At 50.2% G+C, this 21,840-nt stretch overlaps 2 protein-coding genes across 2 annotated transcripts; one reads left to right on the forward strand and one right to left on the reverse strand.

Moving 5' to 3' along the window:
• Positions 1–7,338: 7,338 nt before the first annotated feature.
• Positions 7,339–8,431, reverse strand: LOC310891664 (olfactory receptor 14C36-like). The gene has a single exon (XM_083853901.1). It carries the CDS (start codon positions 8,331–8,333, stop codon positions 7,392–7,394), a length of 942 nt encoding a protein of 313 aa, XP_083710027.1. The 5' UTR covers positions 8,334–8,431; the 3' UTR covers positions 7,339–7,391.
• Positions 8,432–17,214: 8,783 nt separating this feature from the next.
• On the forward strand, positions 17,215–18,271 carry LOC310891658 (olfactory receptor 14C36-like; the record flags this gene model as incomplete). Its single annotated transcript, XM_083853895.1, has 1 exon — positions 17,215–18,271. The coding sequence occupies exon 1, from the start codon at positions 17,309–17,311 to the stop codon at positions 18,269–18,271; it is 963 nt and encodes a 320-aa protein (XP_083710021.1). The 5' UTR covers positions 17,215–17,308.
• Between the last annotated feature and the right edge of the window lie 3,569 nt (positions 18,272–21,840).

Consider the following 21,840-nt stretch of genomic DNA (forward strand, 5'->3'; position numbering starts at 1 on the left):
GTTGGAGGGAAAAGGTTTGGAATTAAGTTGGCCCCTGACTGAGCCTTTGGTGTTGGCATTAGAAAAGTACGGGCTGGAGAAAGATAAAGGAAGTGTTAAAAGGGTTGTTGAAGGTGTTAAAGGTTGTGTGGCATGTAGTATTTAACAGAGCTGTTTGAAGTTGAATGAGCAGGGGAAGAGGATGTAGGAATGTTAATAGTTCCGTCTCAACCCGAGGCTGAGATCTCTAAATCGCGGGTGTGAGCCCTCTGGGGCAGGGGGACCGTGATGGGTCCGAGAGAGTTGTCGTGGAAACAGAAAAGCAGCTAACTTTTGAAACAACCTGAGTTCCTGTGTGAGCTCAGATTGCCAATGGGACCGCTCAGGGAACTTTCAACGATTGCATTCCCCTGACCGACCCCCTCACTGAGACCCTAATCACCCCGGAAATTATGTAAATACTAAAATCTGGTTAAATTGGCTATTGGGAATTGAGAATCTGTTCCAACAAGGTCCAAAAGAAACCCCTATGGAATTTATGGAATTTTTGAATTTCTGGACCAACTTTGAAATGCAATGAAAAAAAAAAAAAAAAAAATGGACCTGGCTTAAAAAAAAAAAAAAAAAAAAAAAAAAAAAAAAGAGAGAGAGGCAACTGGCTAACCTCTTTCCAGGGCAATCAGCCCCTGATATCAGAAAGAAATTGTCTTAGGCTGCAGGACAAACTTACAACAGTCAGGAATGATGGGGACCTGGGGCATCTACCCTAGCAGGTCCACTAGTTGAAATAAAGCTAGGAAACGAAGACAGGCTTGAATTTTTTGTTGGTTATGGGAGCTTCTTTCTCTGTGTTAATTAGGCTGTAAATGTAATAGGAGCAACATATTCAGTGTTAAATAGTTTAAAAGGACGATTAGGAACTAAGACAACTACAATAATTGGAGCCACAGGGAAAGAGGAAGAATGGTCATTCTTACGACCCCTTGATTTGCGTTTTGGGGGTGAGGAACTAACCCATAAATTTTAGTATGTACCAGAATGCCCGATGCCACTCTTGGGACGGGATCTATTAGCCAAATTAGATGCAACAATAACCTTTGAGGATGGAGAATTAATAATGAAGGTACCTGAGTCCAAAGTAGGCCAAATCCTAATGATCAAAGATAAACCCTTTGTTAATATTCCAAGAGAAGTAGAAAATGCAGTTATAGCAACAGTACGGGAAACAGATGTACCAGGGAAGTCGAAACTGGCACAACTGGTAAAGGTGGAATTAAAGGAAGGAGCCAAACCTGTTTGAATCAAACAATATCCACTTAAGATAGAAGCTAGGCACGGGAATGGTGAAAATTATTGACAAATTTCTCAAATATCAGATTCTGGAAGAATGTAAATCGGAATACAATACTCCAATTTTTCCAGTAAAGAAGCCGAATGGCGAGTATAGATCTGTACAAGATCTTAGAGCAATAAATGAAATAACAAAGGATATTCACCCGGTAGTAGCTAATCCTTACACATTGTTAACATCTGTGAAAGAGAAATATAAATGGTTTACCGTGATAGATTTAAAGGATGCCTTCTTTTGCATACCTCTTGATAAAGATAGTAGAAAATTATTTGCCTTCAAATGGGAAAACGTATTGAAGTTTTTGGACCACATATGGTAACAACCGTTTTGGAACAAAGGGGGGGGGCACTGGTTATCACCCAGCCGGATGATGAAATATCAGGCAATCCTAACTGAACAAGATGACATAACCTTGAAAACGACTAACCTGTTATATCCAGCAGTATTTCTAGGAACCGTTCCAGAAGAAGGACCGTTGGAACACAATTGTGTGGAAATAATCGAACATACGCCAGCCACAAAGATTTGAAGGATGTACCCCTTGAAAGGTATTCAGTGGGAATACCACACTCCGTGGCACCCACAAAGCTCAGGGAAAGTAGAAAGGATGAATCAAACAATAAAACAACAATTGGCTAAGTTAATGATCGAGACACAGCTGCCCTGGACGAAATGCTTACCATTGGCACTTTTAAACATAAGAACCAAACCACACAGTGAGACTGGATTATCATCATATGAAATGTTATATGGTATGCCTTATTCTCAAGGGATGCCCCTAGGGAACAATGTAGTTGAGGATCATAGTATCCAGAAATACATAATTACCATTGGAAGGAGATTACAGGAGATAAGAGAAATTGGGATGATGACTCAGACACCACCTTTAGGATTTGCTATTCATAAAATACAACCAGGAGACAAGGTCTTAATAAAAACCTGGAGAGAAAAATCATTGAACCCCGATGGGAGGGACTGTACCTTGTTTTACTTACTACTGAAACAGCTGTGAGAACAGCAAGAAGGGGTTGGACCCACGCATCCAGAATAAAAGGACCAATAACTACCGAAGCCTGGAGGGTTGAGTCCACTCCTGGGGAACTGAAACTGAGACTAAAGAGGAACTGATATCCCAGCAATGAGGTTCTGCATGAATTAAGGGCACTGGATAAAGAGGACAAGGCTGAAGGGAGGAAAGGGAGAAGGCAAGACCGGGGTAGGACCCTCCACTGCGGCGTGTATGGTCTACCGAGGGAGGCAACCCCTATGGGTATTGACCGCCGAGTGAGAGTGCCTCGACCGGACTTCTCCCACACCAAGATCAGTTTGTCCTGAGAAAAATAACATGAGAACCTTTTAAACCCATAATAAAATTGTGATTAGTTTTTCCAGGAGCTGGATCACCCTGAAGGGCTGAATGGTAACACAAGCTCTGAAAGCGGGCCCAACCCCATGATTGAAGGCGCTTCCCACACTCTCAAGATTGGACGGCGAAAAAGGCTTATAATATGACAGGTCGCCAAAGAGAACTGAATTGTGACTGTAAGTGGAAACCCAACGTGGGAGCTTGGAAGCGTGCATATACGAGTACAAACGGGGCAGACATTGTAACAGGACCACTCGGTAACAAGGACACTCTGTATTATCACGCCCCAAAGGGTAAAGATGGATGGAATGGTCCTTTTCCAAATGGGACATGGGCCCTAAAGGGACATTATTGGGTGTGTGGCAAACATGCTTACAAGAGGCTACCTGAAAATTGGTCGGGAATATGCTATGTGGGGTACATAAGACCCTTGTTCTTTTTATTGTCACAAACACAAGGAGATCATTTAGGAATAAGATTATATGATGACCTGAACAGAGTGAAACGATCTATAGATACTTCCTTAACCGGGGGTAGTGCCCAAAAATGGGGAAAGGATGAATGGCCTCCTGAAAGAATCATACAGCATTATGGGCCAGCCACCTGGAACCCAAATGAGTTGATATCAGGAGCCCGAGAACCTATTTATAATTTGAACCGAATAATTAGGTTGCAAGCTATCCTCGAGGTTGTAACAAATCAAACAGCGACAGCCTTGGATCTTTTGGCTGACCAATCCACTCAAATGAGAAATGCTATATTCCAACATAGAATGGTCTTAGACTATTTACTAGCAGAAGAAGGGGGAGTATGTGGAAAACTGAACGATTCTAATTGTTGTCTACAGATTGATGATAATGGAAAAGTGGTCAAGCAGATAACAAAGGAAATTAGAAAGTTAGCCCACGTCCCAGTACAAACTTGGAAGGGTATGGATTGGGATTTCTTTTCATGGTTGCCTGGTGAACCATGGGTTAAAAGGATGCTGTTTTTATTTTTATGTGGTGTAATGACATTATTGTTTATACCTTGTATGATACCTTGCTTTACGTTGTTGATACGGCGAGTAATAAATAGCACCCAATTTGTGATGACTTCAGTGGAGAGAAAAGGTGACGTGTCGATAATGATGCTTAAGAAGTGGACACCCCGAGAACTGACTGATGAAATCCAATTGTTACTGACAAAGGTTGAAGGAGAGACACGAATTGATGATTAAAAAAAAAAAAAAGGGAGGAATTGTAAGAAATGGTCCAGCAATTCGTGCCACTAAGGGGTTTTGAAGGGTTAACATTGAGGCCTGGGTTTAGGCGAGAAAAGAACAAAGGGATTTCTTCGGAGAAAAACTGCTGACTTTGCACGGATGTGCAGTAACTTCTGATAGCCGGCCAAGAGACCACTAGATAAGGAGGAAGAATAAGAGCCTTCCTGTCTCCCTGTCTCCCTGGACCACTAGATAAGGAGGAAAATATGAGCCTCCCTGTCTCCCTGTTCGAGCGGCCCCTGAGAAAGTAACAGAGACTGATAAGCAGGCGACATCGGATTCGGGAAACCAATTATAATAACCTTGCCTCTTTTAGAAGTAGTAATAAATATGTATTAGCCTAGGAGTATAAAAAAGTAGATGCCTTACGTAACGGGTGTGCGTCCCGGTGGAGCAGAGACTCCCGGCGCACCCAGCGCTGTTTGCTTGCCTCTATTCGTTTAATAAATTGTAAACTCTGATTGTAATCCTATTTGGGACTCAGTCATTTATAACAAGACTAATCAGGGAGACCTAATCCAGTTCATCCACAAGATACAGAAAAAAAAACAAACTTGAAGCTCAGTGAAGGATGTTGAGTTGTGGCCTAAAATGAAGAAGGATGTTGATTACTGGTGAAGGAACTGTCCCTTTGTGCCATCACCAATGCCAATTACACAAGAACTGCATCACATAAAGTAATCCGTCCCACCCTGGCTCTGTCACCCCATGAGGCAGGGGAGGGGGAGGTGACAGTCAAGGGACGCATTTGGGTGTGGAAGGTGGGGCCCAGCAGAGACAAGGAGTCAAGGCAGTAGGGTGGGAGAGGCCAGGAGAAGCAGCCCAAGGGGAGGTGCTGCTAGTGTGGACATGTTTGTGCCAGCAGACTGAGTGGGTAGCAGCTGTGCGCAGGTGACGGGAGGCCAGGAAGCACATGCCAAGAGTGCTCCTGCCAGCAGAGACAAGGCCGGGTCCGAGGACAAGGGGAGAGGCAGGCCCAGGGCAGGGGTCTGCAAGGGCCATGCTGAGCTCCCTGCCCCTGCAGCAGCCACACTGGCCCTCAGCAGATGTGCTGGCCGGCATGCACTGGGAGGTCCTGGCGTGCGTTACAGAGCAGCAAGTAGGGCGCTGGAGAGGGCCGGGGCGAGACTGGTGGCAGAGCCCCATGCAGGAGCTGGCTGGGGGTCCCCTCTGCTGCAGCCACCGCATGGAGCGTGGCAGGAGGAGGGCATGCAGGGCTCGTGGCCGCGGTACAGAGCCTAGCCCTAGATGCTCCATGACCGCATTGCAGGTCCTAGCAGGTTGGGGTGCGGGGATGAATGCCTTGGGTCCCCTTCCTGCTCTGCCCAGGCCAGCAAGGGCCCAGAGCGGCCTCCTCTCCCCTGCCCCTGCAGCTCTGGGCTCCCTTCGCGCAGCCCTGACTCTGCAGCACCAAGCCCTGCTGGGAGCCCTCCCCTGCATGCTCCCACTGCTCCCTGATGCTGCTGTTGCCCTCTGCCGCGCACTGCCCAGCCTAGCCCAGCCCAGCCCCTGCCCACCTCTCCCCACATCCCTGCCCTCTCCCCAGCCCAGCCCAGCCCAGCCCAGCGGCCCAGGCTGGGCTGGCCCCAGGGCTGTGCCCACCGCAGGCTGCTGCAGTGCTCTGGGCACGGCCACCACAGCCCCAGCCCCTCGCAAGGCACCACAGCTGCTGGGACAAAGGTGGCTCTGGGCCTACCCAGCAGCCCCCGGGCTGGGGCCAGCCACGGCTCAGGAAATGGAGTTCCGTGAAGCTGCAGGAACCCTGGTCTCTTGTCTGGGAGATCCCCAGCACAGAGTGCCTGTGCCCCACAGGGCCAGCACAAGAGGCCTGGCCCAGACACAGAGCAGCCTGCCCGGAGCAGGTGCCTGCACAAAGACCTTTCTCCTTTCTCCTTTACCCATCTGTGCAGGTCCAGAAATGCTGCCCTGCTCTTCCCCAGGGCCATCCCTGCTCCCAGGGAGCCTTGACCAGGGCAGTGTGTCCGTGCTGCCTGGCCGGCCATTGCTGCTTCTCCGCCCATTCTCCCTGCAGGGCCCCGAGCTGGCAGTGCTGCTGTGCAGAGCCAGGGATTGTGGTGCCCTGGGACCCCTGGGGGAGTCCCCCCTGCCCGTGCTGCTCAGGGTGGGCAGCAGACCCAACTCTGGAGATCTCTGCTGCTGAGCCCCTTTCCATCTGCGCTGATGGCTCAGCAGCACAGGGCAGTGTTTGGCAGGGCCATGGGGTGACTCTAAGGGCACAAAGGGCTGGTGAGTGCTGCACTAGACCTAGCCCATGAAGCCTCAGAGATGTTGGATATCAATTACTCTGCAATCTTATGGCCCTTCTGCTGGTGGTTCTTCAGTGTCTCCCCCGGCATTGCAGAGCCCTCCTTATCAATATCAGATCCTCCTTATCTTATTCCTCAGATTCACCTTTTCCTTTACCAGACTCTTCTTTGGATGGTCACTCATTTTATGAGCTTCTATTAACTCATATTCACCCACTCGGCACTGTATGTTGCCTGTGGCGACCCCCAGACTTCTCCTGGCAGCTCTAGCATACTCTCCCAGCAGGCATCACCGATCAGCAAAGGGCACAGTCCCATGCAGACGAGTCCAAGACCAGTTGTTGTCTGCTTGGGCAAGAGCCACATAAAGAACGCTCTTGGTCCTGCCCTTGATCCCTCACAGACCACCCTGGGACTTTAGGATGGTGTGTTTCACTCCGTGAAGAACCCCAAACAGAAGAGCACGGAGCAACCCCTTGGCTCTATTCCTGATAGGACATTTGGAGGAGGTGTCCAGGCTTCTGGGTTTGCCCTTAGCAGCCGCTTTTGTTACTGTGCTGCTATCAGGAAGGCCAGCTGTGACCCAGGGCTGCACATTGCCTACTGCTGCCTGCAGCCACAGGGATGTCAATGTAGAGACAACAGGACTATCATCAAGGCATATGAGACCTCAGGGATAACCCAAATAGAAGAGCACAACAAAACAGTGTGGAAGCCAGAAGAGAGCAGCAGTGAAAAGGCCACGTCCTGCTGCTGGCCACGGCCATGGATCCAGGGAAGCAGCAGACCCGACCCAAAGGCAGAAGAGAGGCAGAGCCCAGCAGGCAGTGAGGGGCAGCCCTGAGGGCCTCTGGGGCTGCTCCTCCATGTGGCAGCTGGGCTCTTGGTCCTTAGCCCTCCTGCATGCTGGGGCTGCTCCCCCAGCTGCAGAGGAGATGGGAAGAGATGGCAGCTGAGACCAGTGAATTTCTGATGACTTCCTTATTGGGTTTATCTACACATGAAGCCAGATTCTATTGGTAAATCATTAACAAGTAGGAGGCCAGAAATAATAATATTTACATAAGAAAAAATAGAGGAAATAATAATACAGACAAATACTAAGAAAAAATCGTCATAAGATTTTCTGAGGAAAAAATAGGATTTCTGATTGTAGGCATATTATTATAGGCGAATACGCTGAAGAATTATGTATTCTACCAGTGTCCTTACAGCATCCCTTAGTTCCTGGTTCCTCATGCTGTAGATGAGGGGGTTCACTGCTGGAGGCACCACCGAGTACAGAAAAGACACCACCAGGTCCAGGGATGGGGAGGAGATGGAGGGTGGCTTCAGGTAGGAACACATGCCAGTGCTGACCATCAGGGAGACCACGGCCAGGTGAGGGAGGCATGTGGAAAAGGCTTTGTGACGTCCCTGCTGTGAGGGGATCCTCAGTACGGCCCTGAGGATCTGAATATAGGAAATAACAATGAAAATAGAACAACCAAATAATACAGAAATACTAAATACAACTACTCCAAATTCCCTGAGGTAGGCATCTGAGCAGGAGAGCTTGAGGATCTGGGGAATTTCACAGAAGAACTGGTCCACAGCATTGCCTTGGCAGAGGGGCAGGGAAAATGTATTGGCTGTGTGCAGGACAGCATTGAGAAAGCCACTGCCCCAGGCAACTGCTGCCATCTTGGCACAAGCTCTGCTGTCCAGGAGGCTCCCGTAGTGCAGGGGCTTGCAGATGGCAACGTAGCGGTCGTAGGCCATAATGGTGAGAAGGAAATACTCTGCTACCACCAAGAATACTAAAAAGAGGATTTGGGCAGCACATCCTTGATAGGAGATAGCCCTTGTGTCCCAGAGGGAATTGGCCATGGCTTTGGGGAGAGTGGTGGAGATGCATCCCAGGTCGAGGAGGGCGAGGTTGAGGAGGAAGAAGTACATGGGGGTGTGGAGGCGGTGGTCACAGGCTACAGCAGTGAGGATGAGGCCGTTGCCCAGGAGGGCAGCCAGGTAGATGCCCAGGAAGAGCCCGAAGTGCAGGAGCTGCAGCTCCCGCGTGTCTGCGAATGCCAGCAGGAGGAACTCGCTCACAGAGCTGCTGTTGGGCATTTATTGACATTGGTCACAGTTTTCTTTTGAATAGGAAAAGACAGAATATTGTTAGAACAGACTTCCCTCAGGAAAACCTATTGCAAGTTTAGAGCACCCCCGAGCCCAAGCCTTTCTCTTTGTACGAGAACCTTTTATCAGCTCTCTTGCTTGAGCTCCAGCTGGTGCTGGCTGAAAGTGCCACTGGAAGCTGGGGCTAATTCGGGCTGCAAAGTAGTCCTTACTGATATGCAGCAGGAGGGAAGGAGGAACATGGGTGAAACTAAAATTCAGTCCACTGGTCTGAATTTTCCACTGGTCTGAGCTTTGCAGTTTTGTTGCAAATAACTCATCTGAATGGAGAGTACAGTTGCAGGCATTTTCTTTGCTTGATTTTATCCCATTTACCCCTGTAATGCTTACATACTGGATTCTTGAACTCCCTGACAGTTCATGTGAACACTTGGTGAAATCCATTGTGTGCCAGGAGGCAAAGGGACTGTCCCTTGTTGAAGACTGAGCAGAGCAGCTCTGCCCACCAGCCCTGTTCACAGCTGCCCTGTGTCACACCCCTGTGAGCTGCAGGACCATCCCACTCAGGTGTTTTCTTGAGAAGAAACTGGAGACAGCTGAGAGCAGAGAAGCCCCAGTCCAAGTGCAGCTGGACAGAATGTTCACCTTATATCCAGGTATATCTCTGAGCCAGACAGAGCTGGGGAGCTTCTTATCATGTGGGCTCTGCCTGCTGTGCTGGCCATGCCTGCCCCACAGCTCATGGGCTGAAGGGGGAAGAGAAGGCCACGGAAGGTCTGCTCCAGGGGAAGGCGTCTGAAATGCAGGGCATGGCCACGAGGTGCTCAAATGCCCCCCTGCCACAGCGCTTCTGGCAAGAGCTCCTTCTGGCCACGTGCCCCTCTCTCTGCTGCCTGCATCTGTCCCTGCCAGGAGCTGCTGTTCTGCGCCCACCTCTTCTTTCCCCCTGCCCGTGCTCACAGACCCCATCCCATGTGGTCGTGCTGAGCGCTGCCCTGCAGCACCCTTCCACCAACAGGGCACTGCCAAGGGCCACCTCCGTGGCTGCAGGAGCTACGGGGCAGCTGACAGAGAGCCTGGCATGGCCAGCCAGGGCAGGGTGTTCTGGGATGACCAGGGGCACCTGGCTTAGGGCACTCCAAGAGGCTTCTGCCAGACTTCCTCACATCGCAGTGCAATCCAGCAGCAGTCTCAAAGCCTACTCCATTGCCCACTGCCCTCCCAGAAAAAAGACCCAGAAGAAGACCATTCCAGGACCTGCAGCTGCATGGCCCCACAGCCAGAGACTTACCTTGTCACGGACTGTGCAGATTTCTCTTGCAGTCAGCTCTCAGCATCCTCCCACTCCCAACTGCCTCCAGCCCCTCTCTCCTTCTCTTCTCTCCATGTGTCTGCTGTGGTCACCCCTCTCTCCTTCTCTTCTCTCCATGTGTCTGCTGCGGTCAGAGCCCCCAGCCCTGCTGCGCTGTGCAGAGGAGCTGCTCCTGGGCAGAGCTGTCTCTCTGCACCAGGGGCCTTTATGAGTTTTCTCTGACTCAGGATCCCAGGCCAAATTAGCAGAAGAGGCCCGGCCCAAGGCATTGTGATGACCCCTCTGGTGGCTTTGGTGATGAGCCCATGAACCTCAGGCACTGAGAGACAATTGAAGAAATCTCTCAAGAATTCCAAGTCAGATGCATGTTTCCTGCAGTGTCCCCCTGAGGACCAGCACTGACACAGCCTCCCTTGTAGCTTGTTAGAGGAGAACATTGAGGACAAGGGGACAAAGCCATTGTGAATGTGACACTGATGTGTAGGAAAACCGGATGTGTTTCACCAAGCACAAGGGCCAGACTTTGAATCTTGGTCCCTGGGAATGGAGGTTCTTTCCCTTCACACCTTGCTCAGGGCTCTTCCTGGGGCAGTAGGAGATGGGGATGTGCATTGCCAAGTGCAGGACAATGGTACAACCCCTGCCTGGTTCATGGGTGGGGGTGAGGAGGCAATGAGGCCCTGGTGCTTTAATGATAAGCTGTCTCCTCACAGGCCTCAGTGGCAGAGACAACAGACATAGCCACAGGCACAGAGACCTGGGTCCTGTTGGGATTCTCAGCCTTTCCAATGTCCTTGCTCCTGTCCACATCAGACTGTCCCAGGGATTCCCAGACCTGAACCTCTCCCAGATGGCTGCAGATCCCTCTCCATGTCATGTCACACCGGATCTGAGCTGAGTATGATAACTCAGATCTTCTTGGTGGCCTTGCTCCTCATAAGACAGCTCTGTAGGAAGCTGGCCTGGTTCCTGGTGAGCAGGCACCACTACTTGTATAGCATCCCTCATGGTGCCCAGGCTCTCTTCCTCCTGGACACTGCTCACTCAGCAGGGTCCCAGTCTGCCCTGATGTGTGGGGTTCCTCTTCCTCTGGTGCAGGACTGGGCTCTTTTCCTTGTAAATGTCAAGAGGTTCCTGTAGGCAAAATCCTGCAGTGTCTCCTGCGCTGAACACTCCTGCAGTGTTCCCCCACACTGATGCTCCATTCTGCCATCTGTTAATGTCTGCAGGCAGACAATTCAACCTTCGTGTGATTGTGCTATCAGTAGGGAAACCTACCGACAAGAGATGAGGTAAAGAGATGAGGTTAATGCCTTCTTTGCTTCAGCCTTTAGGAGCAAGACCAGTTGTTCCCCTGATACTCAGCCCCCAGAGCTGATAGATAGGGACATGGAGCGGGCAATGGGGGGGGACACTTTTCCTTTCTTTTTCACTCTCCCTTTCTCCTTCGCTTCCTCCTTCTCCTCCAGGCTAATTACAGTAGCTCTTCAAATGTTTGAATATCCTTGGGGTGGTCAAACCAGCATGTTCCTAGTGGTATCACTCCTGAATGTTTCAGGTTTTGTTTAAGGTCAAACAACAACTTAAGCATGCCATCCAGAAATCTGTCTGGAGGCAGGAGATTTCGGAGTGGCAGGGAGTGTGTGAGGATATTGGCAGGCACCTAGAGCAGTGCGCACCTCCAGTGCTTTGGAACTTTACCACCCAGCAAGTGCAGAATCATTAGAAAAATGATGAAATGCTTGAAAAAGCCGTGTGATCACCCTGGCAACTCCAAAGAGACAAAAATCACTGCAGTATGCTGGGACTTAGCCTGTGCTTACTGAGCCACAAGCAATGCCACTCCAACCCCTGTGACAGGCCCTGCAGCCACAGCAACACGTGTGATTGGCCCCGCAGGCATTCCAACACCTATCAGGAGCCTTGCAGCCACTCCAGCTACTGTGACAGTCACTGCCGCCACTCCAAACCCTGTGTAAGGCCCTTCAGCCACTCCAACTTCTCTGACAGGCCCTGCAGCCACTTCAAACCCTACAATGAGCACAGCAGCCTCTTCAACTCCTGTGACAGGCTCTGCAGCCACAGAAACTCCTGAGACAGGCCCTACAGACACTCCAACTCCTGTAACAGGCCCTGCAACCACTCCGGTCCCTGCCACAGGATCTGCAGCAACTTCAACCCCTGTGACAGGCCCTGCAGCCACTCCAACCCCTCTGACAGGCCTTGTAGCCACTCCAGCCCCTACAATGGGTCCCATGGCTGGGCCAGAGAACCAACCTATGCCACCATGAGTCCCCCCATATTCAAGACAAAACAGTGGATTTGAAAGTCAGGTTGTTTAGAAAGGAAACAAACTCCTACCCAGATAAGAAAAGAGGAAGGAGAAGACGAGGCAGGCTACTCCAATGTTGTGCCATTGTGGGAAAAGGAGGGCAAAGAGGAAGGGATCCTAACAGCATCAGTAACCACACAATCCCTCTCCCACAGTGAGCTATGAGATGTGTGAAAAGATTTCAGCCATTGTCCAGGTGAGCACATTGTCACCTGGCTGCTCCAGTGCTGGGAGAATGGGGCCAGTAGCCTGGACTTAGAGGGCAGGGGAGCCAAGCAGCTGGGATCCCCTTGTAGGGAAGGGGTGATTGACAGAGGGATTGGAAAAGTAGCACGTCTTCACCCTCTGGAGGTGACTGCTGTGAAGCATCAAGGAAGGGTATCCCTCCAAGGAAGATCTTGTATGTCAACCATGCAAGTGGACCACCACGGAGAGGGGTATCTGGTACCTAAGGGAAAGTACTGAGTCTGACTGGGATGGAGTTAGCTTTCCCTGCAGTGGCCCATATAGTGTTGTGCTCGGCACTTTTTTCTAGAACAGCCCTGATATCATACCACGTTTGGTCTGTTGCTGAGCAATACTGGCACATCAAGTCTACCTCCAAATCCCCCAGAGCCAGTAGGGTGGAGATGGGCAAGAAGTGGGCAGGCGACATCACCAGGGCAGCTGACCTAAAAAAACCAAAGGGATATTCTATACTATATGAGGTCACACTCAGCAATAAAAGGTGGGAAAGGAGAGGGAGAAAGGGGGCCCTCATTATGAAGACATCTGTCCTCCCAAACAACCACTATGTGTATGCAGGCCCTGCTTCCCAGAACATTACTGAACATCACTCAGTGATGGGAAGTAGAGAATAATTTTTTTTTCCTCTCTCTGTGTGCTTCTGCAATGTCTTTTTTTTCTTTTCTTTTTTTTTTTTTCTTCCCTCTTCCTTTTCAATTAAATGATCCTTTTCTCACAGAATCGCAGAATCACAGAATGGTTGAGGTTGGAACGGACGTGCAGAGATCATTTAATCCAACACCCCTGCTCAAACAGGGTCACCTAGAGCATGTTACACAGGATCGCATCCAGACTGATTTTGAATATCTCCAAAGGAGACTCCACTCTTCTTCCCTATGGGCCTTCATCTCGTCTGAGGATAAACTTTCTCAAGAGGTCCAACAATTCAAAGAGAATACATCTTCCTCCCTGCCTTTAGAAGCCAGTACCTAAGCTACCAGTTGTAAGTGTGTCTCTGCTCAAGAAAGGAAATATAGTGGTACCACAGCATTTGCCACCCTGTGGCAAACAAGAGGCAATGAGAAAATGGGATGGAAAATCTACCTCGACCCTAGAGGCACAGGTGCATGAGTTACAAGGAAAAACAATTGCAAAAAAAGGTTCTTCTGAGAAAATTGTTATTCCATTTTCCGGCGGGCAGTCCTCCAGACACAGTAATGAATACTAGGAGCAGGACTAGAGGGATCCTGCCTCAAGCCAGTGGAAGGAAAGAGATAATCGGGTTTATTGGACTGTGTGGATTCGATGACCTGGCACATCAGACCCATGAAAGTATAAGGCACTAGTGGACACTGGAGCAGAGTGTACTGCAGTGTCATCAAGCTATAAAGGGGCAGAACCCTTCTGTACTTCTGGAGTGACAGGGGGATCCCACCAGTTAACTGTATTGGAGCCTGAAATTCAGTCTAACTGGGAAAGAATGGCAAATGCACTCCATTTGGACTGGCCTGGAAGCTCTGTGCGTTATTGGCATAGACTACCTCAGGAGAGGGTATTTAAAAGATCCAAAAGGGCTTTTGGCATAGCTGCCTTGGAGACGGAGGACCTTAAGCAGTTGTCTACCTTGCCCGGTTTCTCACAGGACCCTTCTGTTTTGTGGTTGCTGAGGGTTGAAGAAAAGCTGGTGCCAATCATTATCACAACCGTGCACCTGAGGCAGTATTGCACTAACCAAGACCCCCTGATTCCCATCCATGAGCTGGTTCATTAACTGGAGAGCCAAGGATTGGTCATCAAGACCTGCTCACCCTTTAATAGTCCCATATGTTCAGGTCTAATCATGAGTGGAGGCTAACGGTGACCTATTGTGACCTGAATGAAGTCACAACACTGCTGGATGCTGCCTTGCTGGACGTGCTAGAACTTCAATTGAAATTGCAGTCCAAGACAGCCAAGTGCTATGCCACAACTGATATTCTTAATGCATTTTGATCCATCCCTTTGACAGCAGATTGAAAGCCACTGTTTGCTTCCACCTGGAGGGGTGTCCAGTCATTGGCTGCCCCAGGTGTGGAAGCGCAGCCATACCGTTTGCCACGGACTGACACAGAGTGCCCTGGAACACAGCGAAGCTCCTGAACACGTGCAACACATCAATGATATCATGACGTGTCAACAGAGCAGAAGTATTTGAGAAAGGGAAGAAAAAAGTTCAAATCCTTCTGAAAGCTGCTTTTGTCGTTAAACAATGTGAGGTCAGCGGACGTGCACAGGAGATCCTGATGCAGGCTGGCCAAGGTCAGGGAGGCCATTGGGCATCGGTCATTGGGTGGTGAGCAATTGCATTGTGCATCACTTGCTTTGTATATATTATTATTATTATTATTATTATTATTATTATTATTATTTCTATGATTATCTGTTCCTTTTCTGTTCTATTAAACTGTCTTTATCTCAACACAAGAGCTTTTACATTTTTTTTTCCTGATTCTCTCTCCCATCCCACTAGGGAGGTTGGTGACTGAACAGCTGTGTGGTGTTGAGCTGCCTGCTGGGTTAAACCACAACATCATGTTTGACAACCACACCCTAACAGCACAAATCACACTTCTAAAATCCGTCTCTCCCATGTTCAGAGAGAAGCAGTCAGTGATGACTTCAGTCTGCTTCAGAAAACACACCCCAGGAGAGACCCTGCTGCCCTCAGGAGCTGTCAGCCCTGAGGCCTTGGGGACACCTCAAGGGAGCCCAATGGCACAGAACAAGCGATGCCATGGTCGAGTGCTGTGCTGCTGAGGTGGGCCGGGCTCCTGGGCCCAAGAGGAGCTCCCGGCAAGTGAGCAGCACTGCAGAGAGACAGCTCTGCCCAGAAGCAGCTCCTCTGCACAGCGCATCAGGGCTGGGGGCTCTGACCACAGGTGGCACAGGGAGAGGGGAGAAGGAGAGAGAGCTTGGAGGCAGTGAGGAGTGCAAGAACAGAGGGCAGCAGGTGGCGGGCAGCCTGTGGCAGGACAGATTTGCAGAATCTTGACACTGTAAGTCTCTTGCAGCAGGGCAATGCAGATGGGGTTGCCAAAAGGGTTTTCTGAAGCTAGCACATAACAGACTGATAGACTGATAACAACTGTCAGGATGGTTCTCTCTATTTCTCAGGCCAAGAGTAGAAAATGCCTTAGAGAATGGCATCTATGACTGGATATTTCAAGAGGAAGACCAAGATAAGGGCTACCAGAAGGGTAAGGTTTTATTATAGTCTGTGCTTTCAGATTACTGCAGTGGAGGGGAGATAGGTTTCATGGTAATTTGTTGTGAGGATTGTACAGGAGACTGAAACTCCTAGAGCATTGCACTGAGAGATCAATATATGTCAGAAATGAACTTGATACAGTCCCTTCAGCCACCTCAGCTTAAATATTGCACCAACATTATGTTTGTGGTCTCCTCAGGTTGTAACTGAGCTGACACTAATCCGGCTCCTGGCAGGGACATGGGCAGGCAACAGGGACATGGCCAAGTGGTGAGAGGGAGCTGCAGCCAGAAATGCTGTGCGAGGGAGGGCTCAGGCACCTGTACTGGGTCTGACTGGGATGGAGTCACCTTTCCCTGCAGCAGCCCATACAGTGCTGTGCTCTGCACTTGTAGCTAGAACAGCACTGGTATCACACCAGTGTTGTCTGCTGCTGAGCAATACTGGCACAGCATCAGGACTCCCTCTAACCCCCCCAGAGCCAGCAGGGTGGGAGTGGGCAAAAGGTGAGAAAGGAACACCACCAGGGCAGCTGACCTAAACCAACCAAAGGGATATTCCATGCCATATGATGTCATACTCAGCAAAAACAGGTGAAAAAGGAAGAAGAGAGGAGGGGTGGGCTATTGTTTTGAAAATGTCTGTCCTCCCAAACAATGGCTACGTGCGTTGAGGCCCTGCTTCAAGGACATGGTCAAGCATCACTCATTTGTGGGAAGTAGAGAGCAATTTCTTTCCACTGCACTTCCACACAACCTTTGCTTGTTGCTTTTTGTTTGTTTCTTTTGCCTTTTCCCCTTTCCTTTTTTTTCCCCTTTAGTTATATTATTTTATTAACAATAATTTATCCTTATTTTTTTTTTCTTTAATTAAATTATTTTATCTCAACCCGTGAGTTTTTCTTTCCTTTGCTTCTTCCCCTCCTCTTTTGAGGAGGGGGAGCGAGAGAGCTGTTGTGGTGGAATTCAGTTGCCTAGCAAGGTAAAACCACCACAGCACCTCCCTGCCATCCCCTGCAGGGCAGGCTCCTTCCCTGGGACACCCCCTGCTCTCCTCTCCCACCAGCACAGCCTCTGCCCTCAAGCCCCCGGTGTCCCCAGCAGGAACTGCCTCCTTTGCAGGCAGAGCTGCAGCAGAGGAGGGTCTGCCGAGTGTCCGTCTGTCCCTCCCTGGCCTTGCCTCCCCTGGCAGCAGCACACTGCCATTCCTGCTGGCTTCTCCAGCTGGCCGTGCTGCTGCTGTTCTTATTTCCAGGCTGGCTGGGGATGGGGGTTTCACATGCAAATGGAGTGAGCTCTCGGTTTGCTTGGCTGGAAGGAGACTGTGGGGAGAGGGTGAGGGGTCTGGAGATGTGCACTTTGAGCCTGTATTCCTCTGCTCTCAGCTGTGTTCAGGTTCATCTCAGGTGAACCTCCAAGTGCAGTTGTCCTTCAGCTCAAAGAGATGCCAGCACAGATCAACTGAAACCATGGAGAGGATCCACAGGATCCACAGTATTTCACTTGGAATGCAGGAGAAATCTGCAGGACTTCTGCCTTAGAGACTCTCCTCAGGTGTGGTGGGTAAGCTAGAAGAAAAGATACAAGTCCACCTATGTTCCTTACATATTGGTGTAGGACAGGATTGGCTCCTGCATTGCCTACAGCAGAGTCCTCAGCTCCAAAGGACAGCCTCAGGCAGCATCAATCCAAATGCAAGAAAAGGATCTGCCAAATGTCTTCCTGGAAGTGGGCTAGCATGTTTGGAAGTTAAATGAGAAATAGAAATCCTTTTTCTCAGATAATTCTGTTGTTAATAATCATCGTCTTTCTGTTCCTTGAGCAGGACCCCATGCCCAGAAAAAGCAAATGCCCAACAGCAGCTCTGTGAGCGAGTTCCTCCTGCTGGCATTTGCAGACACGCGCGAGCTGCAACTGCTGCACTTCGGGCTCTTCCTGGGCATCTACCTGGCTGCCCTCCTGGGCAACGGCCTCATCCTCACTGCTGTAGCCTGCGACCACCACCTCCACACCCCCATGTACTTCTTCCTCCTCAACCTCGCCCTCCTAGACCTGGGATCCATCTCCACCTCTGCACCCAAAGCCATGGCCAATGCCCTCTGGGACACCAGGGCTATCTCTTACAAAGGTTGTGTTGCACAGGTGTTCTTTTTAGTCTTCTTCTTTGGTTCAGAGTATTCTCTTCTCATCACCATGGCCTACGACCGCTACGTTGCCATCTGCAAACCCCTGCACTACGGGAGCCTCCTGGGCAGCAGAGCTTGTGCCAAGATGGCAGCAGCTGCCTGGGGCAGTGGCTCTCTCTATGCTGTCATGCACACGGCCAATACATTTTCCCTGCCCCTCTGCCAAGGCAATGCTGTGGACCAGTTCTTCTGTGAAATTCCCCAGATCCTCAAGCTCTCCTGCTCAGATGCGTACCTCAGGGAAGGTCGGCTTATCATGTTTAGTGCCTGTTTAACCACTGTATGTTTTGTTTTCATTGTGGTGTCCTATGTGCAGATCTTTAGGGCCGTGCTTAGGATGCCTTCTGAGCAGGGCCGGCACAAAGCCTTTTCCATGTGCCTCCCTCATCTGTCTGTGGTCTCTCTGTTTCTCAGCACTGTCATGTTTGCCCACTTGAAGCCCCCCTCAGTCTCTTCCCCATCCCTGGACTTGGTGGTGTCATTTCTGTACTCTGTGGTGCCTCCAGCAGTGAACCCCCTCATTTACAGCATGAGGAACCAGGAGCTCAAGGATGCCTTGAGGAAACTGATGCATTGTTGTGTTTCAGAATCAAGAAATTGCCCTTCATCTTCTGCATATGACTGATAATATAATGCATTTCAGGCACAAGGTGAATACTGGTGGGTTTTTTTTGGACATTTTTAATACTCTGCAGAGCAGCACCATCTTGGGGCTGTATGGAATGGGAGTTGCATGGTGAAGGAGTGCAGCTGTGGCTGTCCAGGCCAGCACAGACATACTCACCTGCGAATTGCTCGCTGGGAGATTGTATGTCTCAGGAGAAGAGCAACTCCCTGTTTGTGTGCAGGGGAGATATGGTAAGAGAAACCCTTTGCTGCTGGTGCCAGCCAGTGTATCGTATGCACATGGAGAGAAGAAAACAAAGGAGCACAAAGGCCATCAGCTATTCCTACAAATCTCATGAAGGCCAGTGGGGCAGATAGTGTTATGAGGCCAAGTAACATCCCCTAGGAAGCCACTTGAGTGCAGCTCTGGGATGTGCTTCCTTGAACCGAGGTCCCTATACCCATTCCTCATGTCCTGGGGCATCTCAGAGAAGGGTAGAGCAGGGAGAGGCACCGCAGGGCTGAGGTGCCTCCCAGCCTCTGGCAGTGGCTGCAGGAGAGAGAGGGACACTGCAAGTGTTGCAGTGCACTGCCTGTGGGTGTGCAAGGCAGGGACTCCATGACCTTTGGAAAAGAGGGCAGGCCACTCAGGAGGACTGTAAGGATGTTGTAAGGCTGTGCAGGGACAAAATTAGAAAGGCCAAAGCTCATCTGGAGCTCAATCTGGCTACTGCTGTTAAAGGTAACAGAAAATATTTTTACAAATACATAAACAGAAAAAGGAGGACTAAGGAGAATCTCCATCCTTTACTGGATGCAGGGGGAAACTTAGTAACAAGAGATGAGGAAAAGACTGAGGTGCTTAATGCCTTCTTTGACTCAGTCTTTAGTGGCAAGACCAGTTGTTCTCTGGATACTCAGTACCCTGAGCTGGTGGAAGGGGATGGGAGCAGAACGTGGCCCTCATAATCCACGAGGAAATGGTCGGCGGCCTGCTACAGCACTTAGATGTGCGCAAGTCAATGGGGCCGGATGGGATCCACCCGAGGGTACTGAGAGAACTGGTGGAAGAGCTGGCCAAGCTGCTTTCCATCATTTATTGGCAGTCCTGGCTATCAGGGGAGGTCCCAGTTGACTGGCGGCTAGCAAATGTGACACCCATCTACAAGAAGGGCTGGAGGGTAGACCTGGGAAACTATAGGCCCATTAGTTTGATCTAACTGACCTAACTGACCTAATCCAGTTGGAGGCCAGTCACTAGTGGAGTCCCTGAGGGCTCAGTACTGGGGCCAGGTCTCTTTAATATCTTTATCGATGATCTGGATGAGGGGATCGAGTGCACCCTCAGTAAGTTAACAGACGACAAGTTAGGTGCATGTGTCGATCTGCTCAAGGGTAGGAAGGCTCTGCAGAAGGATCTGGATAGGCTGGACCGATGGGCGGAGGCCAACTGAATGAAGTTCAACAAGGCCAAGTGCTGGGTCCTGCACTTGGGGCACAACAACCACAAGCAGCACTACAGGATGGGAGACAAGTGGTTAGAAAGCTGCCTGGCAGAGAAGGACCTGGGAGTATTGCAAGCTAAACCAAAATCATAGAATATCCCGAGTTGGAAAGGACCCATAAGGATCATCAAGTCCAACTCCTGGCACTGCACAGGTCTGCCCAAAAGTTTAGACCATGTGACTAAGTGCACAGTCCAAGCTCTTCTTAAATTCAGACAGGCTTGGTTCATTGACTATTTCCCTGGGGAGCCTGTTCCAGTGTGCAGCCACCCTCTCAGTGAAGAACCTCTTCCTGATGTCTAGCCTAAACTTCCCCTGCCTCAGCTTAACACTGTTCCCGCAGGTCCTGTCTCTGGTGTTTACAGTGAATAGGTCACCTGCCTCTCCACTCCCCCTCGCGAGAAAGTTGTAGACTGCGATGAGGTCCCCCCTCAGCCTCCTCTTCTCCAGGCTGAACAGACCCAGTGACCTCAGCCGCTCCTCATATGTCTTCCCCTCTAGGCCCTTCACCATCTTCGTCGCCCTCCTCTGGACACTCTCCAATAGTTTAATGTCCTTCTTGTACTGTGGTGCCCAGAACTGCACACAGTACTCGAGGTGAGGCCGGACCAGCACAGAGTAGAGCGGGACAATCACTCCCCTCGACCAACTAGTGATGCTGTGCTTGATGCATCCCAGGATACAGTTGGCCTTCCTGGCTGCCAGGGCACAGTGCTGCCTCATATTCAACTTGCTGTCAACCACAACCCCCAGATCCCTCTCTGCAGGGCTGCTCTCCAGCATCTCGTCACCCAGTCTGTACGTATAGCCAGGGTTGCCCTGTCCCAGGTGCAGGACCCGACACTTGCCTTTGTTAAACCTCATGTGGCTGGTGATCACCCAGCTCTCCAATCTGCCCAGATCTCTCTGCAAGGTCCACAACTCCTCCAAGTTTGGTGTCATCGGCAAATTTGCTCAAAACACCTTCTAGTCCTACATCCAAATCATTTATAAAGACATTGAAGAGGACTGGCCCTAAAATGGAGCCTTGAGGGACCCCAATAGTGACCATCTGCCAGCCAGATGTGACCCCATTCACCACAACTCTTTGAGCCCTGCCCATCAGCCAATTGCTCACCCATTGTATGATGTTTTTGTTTAGCTGTATTCTGGACATTTTGTCCAGTAGGATCCTATGGGAAACTGTGTCAAAAGCTTTGCTGAAGTCCAAAAAGATCACATCAGCTGGTTTCCCTTGATCGACTAGATTGGCTGACAGTCATTTGAATACGAGCCAGCAGTGTGCTCAGGTGGCCAAGAAGGCCAACAGCATCCCTGCTTGTGTACGAAACAATGTGGCCAGCAGGGCTAGGGAAGAGATTGTCCCCCTGTACTCGGCTCTGGTGAGGCCGCACCTCGAGTAATGTGTTCACTTTTGGGCCCCTCTTTTGGGGTGACCTTATTGCTCTCTATAGGTACCTTAAAGGAGGCCGTAGTGAAGTGGGGGTTGGTCTATTCTTCCACGTGTCTGGTGACAGGATGAGGGGGAATGGGCTAAAGTTACACCAAGGGAGGTTTAGGTTGGATATTAGGAAGAACTTCTTTATTGAAAGGGTTGTTGGGAAGTGGTTGAGTCACCATCCCTGGAGGTCTTTAAAAGACATTTAGATGTAGAGCTTAGTGATATGGTTTCGTGGAGGACTTGTTAGTGTTAAGTCAGAGGTTGGGCTAGGTGATTTTGGAGGTCTCTCCCAACCTGGATGATTCTGTGATTCTGTGACTCATGTCGCTCAACAGCCCCGTGTTTATGAGCAGCACTGGAGGCCAGCTCTGACAAGCACCTCACACAGCCCTGGCATTGCTCTGTGTGCCTCCAGAAACAACCCCCAGTGTCCCTGTGAGATTTCTGTCACACCCTCTCACAGGTTCATTGCAGGTGCCCCTCTCTGCTATGTCACACTACCCTGCCTTTCTGGACCGGGCCATCAAGCATTTGGATCAGAGAGATTTCAGGGGACTTGAAAAATACGGGCATCAAACGCATCTTCAGGAAGGGCAAGAAAAAGGATTGGCAGAATTGCTATTGTCACCTCTACCCCTGGGA

The sequence above is a fragment of the Anser anser genome, assembly GCF_964211835.1.
Source record: "Anser anser genome assembly, contig: HAP1_SCAFFOLD_292, whole genome shotgun sequence".
Taxonomy (NCBI): Eukaryota; Metazoa; Chordata; class Aves; order Anseriformes; family Anatidae; genus Anser; species Anser anser.

Excerpts from the sequence above, each read along its gene's own strand:
- LOC310891664 (XM_083853901.1), bottom strand. The coding sequence starts at position 8,333 with ATGCCCAACAGCAGCTCTGTGAGCGAGTTCCTCCTGCTGGCATTCGCA.